At 41.6% G+C, this 10,980-nt stretch overlaps 1 protein-coding gene across 1 annotated transcript; it reads right to left on the reverse strand.

The window, feature by feature from the left end:
* Positions 1-203: 203 nt before the first annotated feature.
* LOC142098649 (forkhead box protein J1.2-like) lies at positions 204-6,142 on the reverse strand. Its single transcript, XM_075181479.1, has 3 exons — positions 6,025-6,142; positions 3,352-3,823; positions 204-1,474 (listed from the first exon to the last, which is right to left on the reverse strand). Exons 2-3 carry the CDS (start codon positions 3,817-3,819, stop codon positions 821-823), a joined length of 1,122 nt encoding a protein of 373 aa, XP_075037580.1. The 5' UTR covers positions 3,820-3,823; positions 6,025-6,142; the 3' UTR covers positions 204-820.
* Positions 6,143-10,980: the final 4,838 nt, after the last annotated feature.

Consider the following 10,980-nt stretch of genomic DNA (forward strand, 5'->3'; position numbering starts at 1 on the left):
TGCACATTTTAATTAAACAGTAGCAACCAATCAAACAGCCGCTTTCATTATCTAACTTAAAAGGATAACATCTAATTGCTGATTGGCTGCAATAGTTTAGTCCAAATGTGCATATAATGCAATGATGGTTAATTACCCTCAGCCTCTTAGAAATGGCCTCACCCTACTGTTCATAATAACAGAAAGACACCATTTTACTCCATTTCATTTATTTTGCACATGTCAGAGAGGCCTACAACTTAGGCTTCATATCTGGAGCTGACTCTCTGTGAAATAACATATAAAATCCATTTATTCTCCACATAAAATCTATTAGGTGAATAGATATTTCAATTTATTAAAGAGCTCTTTGTCACTCGCATCGTTTGTTAATAATCTATCATTGTTAAAGAACCTGTAAAAATATATTTATGCTTGATGTATTACAATGGCTGTGATCATTGCCTTCTCCAGAGTTGCTCTGAAACCTCAGTGCAACATGTCAGGGTGAGACGTGGGCCTAGATTTTAAAGTTCAGAGGCCTCTAATTAAAAAAAATGCATAAACTGTAAAGACTTGAAAGTCCTCGTATGGCTAAACTCTCAGTGTTGAGAAATAGGACAAAATAAGGTGATTATGATCATTCTCTCAACAGTTTCCGCTCTTTTTAGGTCATAAGTGAGACTGAGACCCACCTAAAATACCACATCCCAGCAATAAAAAGTTGGCAGGGATTAAAGCTGCAGGTCGGCAAGACAATATTCCAAGTCCAATCGTATCAGCAATCTGCCACCCAGCCATGGGCTACTAATAACTGAAAGGCTTTTGTTATTTCGATAGGTCATAAAAATGTCTCAACCCGTTCCCAAGGTGGGCATTCGTACAAGGAATTTTCAGCATAGCCATTGTCACTGTACCACTGGTCTACCACAGGCTCCTCTTTCAACTCTTCCCAAGTAGGATGGTGGTCAGTAGGCAAGAACCATTGGCTTTCCATTATGGCAGGCTCCTGTTGCGCTACTTTCACGTCGGGAGCGCTCACGACTGAAGCGTTGACCGCAGAAGAAGCTAGGTCTCCCTCCCACCACATTGATATCAAGGCCGTCTGTAGATCTAAGTCATCAAAGTTGCTCCCGTGCAATGGATCTTCGTGGGAGAAGAGGTTGTCCCCATTCCGTTCTTGGGCCGACAGCGCCGGCAAAACAGGACTTGGTTTTTCTTGTCTCCGTAGCTGCTTGTATGCACAGGAGGTACGCTGTGTTTGGTGGTTATTAGGACGAGCAGAGGACTGGTATGGATGGTGGATCGCTACCTTGTTGTACCTCGGAGGATAAAGGTGAGAAGCTGGCATCCTTCTCCTCTTCAGTACTCCGTTCACAAACATATCTGCATAACGAGGATCCATCTGCCAAAATCCACCCTTCCCAGGCTCGTCCTTGCCTCGGGGAACCTTCATGAAACATTTATTCAGGGAGAGGTTATGGCGGATCGAGTTCTAAAACACAAAAAGAACATTAAATACATATATTATAATTCCATGTGCAGAACTAACAACTCGGGTCTCTTTAGCAGATGAATAAATTTACTGCAGAATAAACTGTCCTACAATAGGTCCCTTTCTCAAGGCAAAAGAGGAGCAATGAAAATGTTGCCTTAACACATCTTTAGTATTGTCTTTTCTACTCCATATTCTATAATGTTTTATCACCATTTTTCAGCCACTTTCGCCTCCTCCAATGCTAATGAGAAAAAAAGTGGGCGTGGTTTCGTTGACTCCACAATAAAACATCACTTTTATGGAATACGTGTAATGTAGTTTGTTACATTGCTCCGCCCCCCCCCCAACTGAATCTTCAATACATATTTTAAAAATAAATAATCCAAACCGGATTAGTAAGGGAGAAAAACTATAAAGGTGTCAATTTTCTTAGAAAAAGACTTTAGGGATTAAAAAACAACAAGGAAGGACATTTTTACATCTTAAATAATGACTTTTAAGTAGAATATTGTGTAAAAATATATAACATATATTGTAGATGCGATGGAAGATTCATTAAAGGTACAGTTAGAGGTAGGCAACCTATGTCTATGCAGCTGTTGTTAAAAGTCCCAGCATGCTTTGTGGTGGGACGCAATGTTCTGCTACAGCTGAGAGCTCCAGGTTAACTACAGACAATTTGATGAATGATCTTTCTCCGCTGCTTTACCTCCCTACCCCCCATCTACTATCTCAGGTGTCTCTTACGACCAGGACAAAGTGCCCCATTATGCAGCTGTCTCTAAGAGCAGGCAGGGAGCATACAGATGACTATAGACAGACACCTGCTACAGACCTCACCAAATGATGAGGCTAGCCATGAATAATGCAGCGTGCCACTGACACAAATGGACCCACGCTAGAACATTTGCAGGTCACCATTGCTCTTTCCATACAAAACTCCTCTTATGTCCCATACGTAGAGAAAATAGAGGTCTAGTGTCAGCTATACCTGCCTTATGCTGTAGATTAATGAGAGGATCCCTCATCTCAGCTCCCATACACAATAACAAAGATACCCCCTCACTTCAGCCCCTGTGCGCAGAAGATTCTTTACACCTCCGCTCCGAAATACCTACAATGATGACCACTGAAATCTGCTCTTTTATAAAAATAATAGAAGTCCCCATCTCATTTCATATACACAAATGGGACCCAACCTCGTCTCTTATACACAGACAATAGACATCCCTTTATTAATGATCTAAAGATAGAAGCTTACTAAAGGGAGAGATGTGCGTTATACAAGTTCACGGATCTGGCATCCCTTTTAGCATAAAACTCGAGTCAAAAGGTCAAAAGGTATACGTTTTAGAATGTTGCTTGATTGGGGCAGCACAGTGGCCTAGTGGTTAGCACTTCTGCCTCACAGCACTGGGGTCACGAGTTCAATTCCCGACCATGGCCTTATCTGTGTGGAGTTTGTATGTTCTCTGTTTGTTTGCGTGGGTTTCCTCCGGGTGCTCCGGTTTCCTCCCACACTCCAAAAACATACTGGTAGGTTAATTGCCTGCTAGTAAAATTGACCCTAGTCTGTGTGTATGTGTGTGTATATTAGGGAATTTAGACTGTAAGCTCCAATGGGGCAGGGACTGATGTGAGTGAGATCTCTGTACAGTGCTGTGGAATTAGTGGCGCTATATAAATAACTGATGATGATGAACATATATAAAAGAAAAGTTTTAAAACAGATATGTTTAATGCATAAATCCATATGCTCACTATGTACCTCTAGTTCCATGTACTCATACAGCTGTTTGTGAAATCAACCTATTCAGGATCTCCAAGAACCAGTGATGAGACCACAAACAATAACAATGTTCAGCATGTCTTACCTGCCAGCTGGGGTCAGCATGCCTGTAGTAACAGAAGTTTTGGGTGATCCAGCTGTATATGGCAGAAAGGGTAAGCTTCCTCTGTTGACTAGCCTCCATGGCCATGCAGATTAGGCTGGCGTAGGAATATGGCGGTTTAACATTAGGATTTGTTCTGTAATCCACTTCCTGGATGGAGTTAGGGACAGATGACATAGGCAGAGAAGGCCAGGCATTGCTTCCAAGGGCAGATCTCTGTTTTGCCATGCAGGGAGCCTGGCAGGAGGCTATATCCCCAGCTGGAGGGCTGCACGGACCCTGGGTTTTGTGAGGAGGAGGAGGAGGACCAGACGTGGCAATGGAGGACAAGTCTGAACTTCGGATGGAAAAGTCTTGAAGCCACTGTAGGTTGGTTAGGCTGTCGTCTTCTCGGATATTGTCCTTGTCCATGAGAAACAGGGACCGGTGATGGGAAGAAAGGACTGGCATAGTCCTAAGGGAAAGAGGGAAGTCATTACAAATATTTACAATGACCAGGTAGGTGATATGAAATAACTTTCTAACAGATACCATATGAGTGGAAGAACACGGTGATTGGAATGTACACGGTATAAAGTTGTAAGATCCTGTCCTGATAATCTGCAGTCAGGAACAGAAGAGGGCAATCTGCGGCTGAATAGTAGCGGTGTAACTACAAGTTTCAGCATGCCCTCATATACATAAGAGAAGGTATTCTGTAGAAGCAACCTCATCTGTGGGAAGTTAGATAGAGTAACAAAGACTTGTATATAGAATCTATATAAAGGCACATTAAAACAATCCTGGTAACTTGTGGTTCCTTATTAAGCCACTTTATGCCAGGGTTTCCTTTATTTCTGAATTATTTTGAATATTATACAATATATATGCATTTGTGTAATTTGTTTCCCCCCCCCCCCCCCATATTCATATCAGGAGTTATAAGTGTTGCTTTAATAAAACATGCATATAATGTTCAGGTAGCTCCTGCAATGCTCGGTCGCCTCTTGTTTGCTCTCCATTTAGCTGCCTCTTCCCTAATGACAGTAAATATAGCAGGATAATTTCCCTCAGTGGGCGCTGTGGCAGCAGCACTACCTCCCTCAGGACCTCACCCCAGAGGCTGTTTGTTCAAACGTGTTCAGAACAAATAGCGCTTGTTCCTGCTGCCTGCGCGTGTGGCTGGGTCACCCAGGGAGTGTCGTTACATATGCAGATAGCAACCTTTTCATGGCTTGTAATGAGAAACCACCTTACGTTAAATAAACTTCATAACTCACTGCTACAGGCAGTAAAGAGACCTTGATGACACACAGCATAATCAGGAGATCACTATATATTATATAGAATCCCAGCACTGTCTGATCCTGCCCTGATAATCAGCAGTCAGGAGATCACTATATATTATATAGAATCCCAGCACTGTCTGATCCTGTCCTGATAATCTGCAGTCAGGAGATCACTATCTATTCTATAGAAACCCAGCACTGTCTGATCCTGTCCTGATAATCAGCAGTCAGGAGATCACTATATATTATATAGAAATCCAGCACTGTCTGATCCTGTCCTGATAATCAGCATTCAGGAGATCACTGTATATTATATAGAAATCGAGCACTGTCTGATCCTGTCCTGATAATCAGCAGTCAGGAGATCACTATCTATTATATAGAAACCCAGCACTGTCTGATCCTGTCCTGATAATCAGCAGTCAGGAGATCACTATATATTATATAGAAATCCAGCACTGTCTGATCCTGTCCTGATAATCTGCAGTCAGGAGATCACTATATATTGACATATAACAGAACTAACTGTGTAGTTGGTCAATATTAAAAAACAGGTATATTTCTAGGGACTTTACTTCTGGATCAGGACAGTTGGCATATAGCACTGTATGATGGACTCAGTGTTATCCTCTCTTTCGTGTAACAGCTGATTTGCAGAAGAAGTCAATCCCCTGGGATGTGTGTGACAGGATCAGATCACCTGGCAATTTGATCAGGATGCAGGAGACTCAATAACAGTAAATAGGCGTGGAGCACTGATCCTCTCCGTCCATAATACTACACTATGCTGTACTTTCCAGTATACATGCACCTACCATGTCTATTATATATGTTATTACATCATAACCTACATAGTCCTAATTACATGTTGTCCCCGTAACCTCATTAATATTACAACGACGTGTCGCTGTATTGAGGTTTGTGTGCAATTATTAATCACAGAGAGACAATATAAATGACAGCCTAGAATTTAATATCTGCATATGCAAGCCTTATGTGTCTAGCATACTCCTTCCAGATCAGACATAGGTACATAGAATATGACACGTTTGGTGAAAGGCAACAGTGAAACGTTTGCATGTGTAAATAATATTAATTACGATGCAACACATGTCCCAGCATGCCTTGCCGGCCTTCCATGCTGTGACTTGTAGTCCCACCACAGTTGCTGGGCTAAATGTTACCTACTACCTATAGCATAGAGATAATAACGGTCACTGCTGCTATGCATGCTATATACATATAAAAGGGAAAGCCTCATGCTATATACATATAAAAGGGAAAGCCTCATGCTATATACATATAAAAGGGAAAGCCTCATGCTATATACATATAAAAGGGAAAGCCTCATGCTATATACATATTAAAGGGAAAGCAGTAGCCTTACCTGAGCCAAATCAAGTTGGGATTAGCGGGTTTGGGGCGATTTGCAGTGTCCTCTGTATAATTATTACACTGTACACTGAACTTGTAGCTCTGCCACCTTACCTCCCAGGGGAGCTCAGCCCTTTAAACATATCTCTGCCTTCTGATTGGCTGCCGGTTGCCTGGTACCCTTTATTCCCCGCTGTCCAGTGAGAGTTTAGAGATTCTCAACTGTTTAGGGGATCGTCAGTAAACTCCTCCTCTGTTCTGGAGCAGAAGAGCTGCCCTCTGCCCTACTTGCTGGGCTGGTGGGCTGCGTCTGTTTATTGACTGTTCCTTGTATGACATCTCTGTAGCTATCTATATATACATGTATGTATTGTGTATATCTAGTGGTCTATGTAGCACCAGATTCAGTCTCTTACTATATAGTTTAGTTTAGTTTTTGGTGTTTTTTTTTTTTAGCTTTTAATTTAATTAGGAATGTCACAAACATAGATGATCTGCACAATGACAACAGACATCCTTATACACTTATCTGAGAACTCTCAGGGCTCTACATACATATCAGGGGTTCCAGAGTCTAGGTGTCAGGATGAAACAGGTCCTACGGTTGTCAATAATATAGATGACATTTTGTTATTATTACCATTAACATAGCAGTAGGAATAATACACAGATGCCTGTAGTTAGCCTACACTTCCCAGTGCACTATTAGAAACATATAAATCTCCTATAAACCAATATTAGTACTGAATTATGCCTTATGGCATTTATAATGTGCATTTTAGAAATTCAGGAGAGTGATGTCTAACAACAGTTCACCGTTATCTGACACTTATCAACTATATTGTGTATAAAAGAGTAGTTAAAGGCTATGTCCACCAGGGGGGGGGGGGTACATAGCCTTTAGCTACATTGTGTGATAACTACACCCTGCCTGTACTCAAAGCCTTATTAAGACCCCATTGGGCTTTAGGCAAGAATTTCCCAAATTTGCTTGTTAAAGAAAACCATAAAATAAACTTTGTGTAATTTGGGACCTTCAGTGCCCACTGGGTCCTAGGTATGAGCCTATGTTGCCTAATGGATGGACTGGTTCAGCTATGACTCACACATTTGTGCAATGATCACATCCAAATATTTTCAATCTTTAAGAGGTCACTGAAAATTCACACTGACCAAACATTCTGCCCAGTCTCTCACCTTGCTAGATTCAGGGGAGGGCTGGCAAATTTAAGCCCGGGGGCAAGATTCAACTCAGCAGACTATTAGGCCCAGTGACCCAGCCCAAAGTAGCCCCCCTACCCCCCAGCCCAGACAGCCCCTGTTTAGTTTGTAAGCTCTTCACCCGTTTTTTGGGTATGTGCTAGTTTGTAATGTTTGCTGTCCTCACTAATGCACAGCTGTAAGTTAAATGTTGGCTCTTAATCACTATTGGATATTATTACCATTAATATTATTATTCCAGACAGTGTGAGAATGGGGTATGAAAGTGCCACTGGAAATCCCATCTGTCCCTCTTATGGACTAGTGTCCTACTGAACATCTTGTCTTTTTAGTGGTGTAATCAGACCAGGAGGAGCCAGAGATAACCCCAGGCAGCCAGGGTGAACCACTAAATAGTTTTGGTTCTCAAAACCCATACCAGTATCTTTCTCTGCATGTTAAGTCTGCTGAGGTTCTGGTGCAGCGCTGAATCTGTTCTATAACCAGTCTGAGGTGGTCATCTTTGGAGATTTTAAATATTTGAGTTATAGTTTTAAATAAAGACCTAATGAGTCAAACTGGCTATGTATTTGTGTCGCACCATTGGTGGCATGGGAAATGTAAGTGAATGGGAATGTAAGTGTAAGGTATAGGAATTTGCTAGCTTTGCAGTGAAGGCAGTAGGAGATGTTGGGGTACGGCATACCACCACATGCACCCCCACTTCCACCACTATAGAATATACTTTGATAAGCAAAATAGAAATGTATGAATGATTGTTCAAGACACACAGGAGTATTTAAGTCATGTCCGCATCAAACGTAGCAATGGTCCCACCAAGGTTTGAAAACCACACGACAATGCGGACTATCTGCACCGGTGTACTATATATAACACATAATTGGTGAATTTTATAGGGGACGTGGTGATGCCATTGTGTCACTGTCACTGTGGGCCCACCCCTTATATGGAATGCATAGCTGGAGGTGGGGCCTAATGATACAAATTGAGTAATTAAGCCCCACCCCTACTGCGATCCAAGAAGTTGCCTAACTTGAGAGGACTCCCCGAAATTCATGAACATCCCCGAAATTCCGGAAGAGTAGGCAAGTATGATATAGCTTGTTTCTGCATTAGGTCATGTGCTGAGTGTATTCACAATCCAAATCTTTCATGCCAGTGATAGGATACAGTTATCAATGAAATCCACAACCCTACATTATGAATTTTCCAGGGTTCTTAGCACCTTTTTCTTATTTAAAAAGGAGATGTCTCCCTCTAGTGTACATTACTTAGTACAACATTAGTAGAATTGCTCAGCCATTATCTATGACAGAAACATTATAGGACTGGCACAATTGGATCTAATCTCTCCCAGCGCAGTTTTATGCTCACAGACATAGAAAGATTAAAGATGTATTGGCAGGTGTTCAGATTAGTACTATAATACTGGATATTACAGATACTTTTCTTACCAGGTCCCTTTATTACACTTAAAGAAACAAATTATAATATGATTATTACCATTAATATAGTTCATTCTGCTATGTGTATACACAGTACAGCTTCACCTGCCTTGGGGTTTAGTTCCACATAAGTGGAGTAAAGTGCCTAAAGCTGAACACAAATGGAGTCATCAGGTCAGGCCAATTTGTCATTTCAAATCCATGCTTGCCAACTATCACAAGGAGGACTCCTGGAGATCAGGGGGAGGTGGGCGTGTGGGGGGCGGGTCTTGGTGTATTGCGACATCTGGCCCTGCCCACTAAACAGCAATCACCTGTTTTGACCAATTGTAGCAGGGGGTGGAGCCACGAAGACGCACAATACACGTCCTAAGCCCCGCTCCCGCCTCATCAATATTAACATTATTAGGATCTGGGAGGTTGACCTGGGAGTCTGGGAGAACGTCCAGAAATTCGTGAATCTCCGGACATTCTGGGAGAGTAGGCAACTATGTTTAAATCTAACCAGTAGTTTTGCTACTTCAGCCTCAGACTCAGACCCACCAGATTCTATCAGATATGCTGAACAATGTGATAGCCTTATATACACATCTCTTTGTTTGTGGGCACCAGCCTACCACACTGCATCGGGCCCTTTGTCATCCAGGATCTCTGCCAAGAGTGTGGACAAATTGGTCACTGATCTGGTCAGCCGGTGATTCGGTAACAGGCTCCCTGTGTGTGACCAGCAGAACATGAACAATTAAGGCCTCAGACAGGTGTTTAAATCCTCCAGATGTGGTAGACACAATACATCAGTCATGTAGGATACACATCTTGTACCAGGTAACACTGTATTTTCCTTACTGCATAATGTCCTATTGATGATCATGTCAATCTTTATTTTCTCCCCATGTGTCTTATTGAGAGGCTACAAAATAAATAAACACAATAACTTTAGTGCAATTTTTAAGGCACCCTAACATGGCAAGAAAGTGAGGAAGAGTTAGCGCAATCTCCAGTACAACAGTTTCTTAAAATAACAAGCAAACACCATGATTTAGTTCACGTCACTCTTTATTTATAAGTAATGATTCTATCACATTAAACATTTCTTTAGTTGAATCCACCCAGAAAACATGACAAAGAAAAAAACAAAATACAGGTAAAATAAGTCATGTTGTGATATATGTAACAAATAAATTTAAAATGTGCTGACTCATTTAGGGTTGAGAGGGAGCGTTTCCTAGCTTAACTCTAGAATGCAGTGTAAATATAAAGCTGGTCAGCGTGGTTTATCCAGGAGTAAATTTGCTCCTTTTTTTTTGCTTTGCTCTTAATTCTAAATGGGGCCTATTAGTATTTTACATACAACCATTGCCTCGAGGTATAGGACTTACCTATATAGTGAGCTAAACACGGACACTATTACATTTTTTATATTTAAAATAATTTCCTTCAACACACTTTAATTTACACATAAAAAGAAACAGATAACTAGATCCAACATACGTAATAAAATAAATGGTATTGTGTTAGCATGCAGAATGAGATACTGAGAGTAACAATCAGTGTGCAGAACACGGAAAGTAATGTGCAGTTATCTGTGTACACACCAAATACTATTAAAGACATGAGATCCCTCTAGTGGACATAGTCCAGTACTGCAGTTGTACACACATCATTTTCTACTATGGACCTCATTAAAAGTGCACTGAATGGCTTTGTTTAGCTCCTGCCATACCGGGGCTCTTACCGAGGTGCTGACGGCAGCCCAGGGAATCTAGGTATCACAGAGTACAGAAGTAGTATATGAACTGTGAGGAGTGTTCACATTCACCAATACCCGCATCATTATCCTCAGCTCCCTGGACTGAAGATCAGCCAAATAAAATCAGATTATTTACTACAGAGAGGTGCCGGAATCACAGAGGTTAGTATTGTGACAAGTACAGCAACAATGTAATGAAATAATCATTGGATTTTCAAGCTTGCTCAAGGCTTTGTCTGCCATCACAAGCATGAAGAGTGGAAACTGGATTTGGACTGGAGTTTGGCCCACTCTCCTATGTCATAACTCTGCAAGGACTCAATTACATCTCCTGTACCTTATCACACTCCATTCAACACTTTTACCCATTCCCCCGTACTACATGCCAATCCCCTCTATCCGCTGTTGCTCCCCCCCGAACATCCAATTCTGTCAACCTTATTCCCATCCTTCTGCTCACTCACCTTCCTGGACTTGTTGAGAGGGGCTATTGAGTCAACATGGCTGAAATTCATTTAATGTAAGGGCTAGTTGTGGTGGGAGGGTGTTAAGA

The sequence above is a fragment of the Mixophyes fleayi genome, chromosome 7 (assembly GCF_038048845.1).
Source record: "Mixophyes fleayi isolate aMixFle1 chromosome 7, aMixFle1.hap1, whole genome shotgun sequence".
Taxonomy (NCBI): Eukaryota; Metazoa; Chordata; class Amphibia; order Anura; family Limnodynastidae; genus Mixophyes; species Mixophyes fleayi.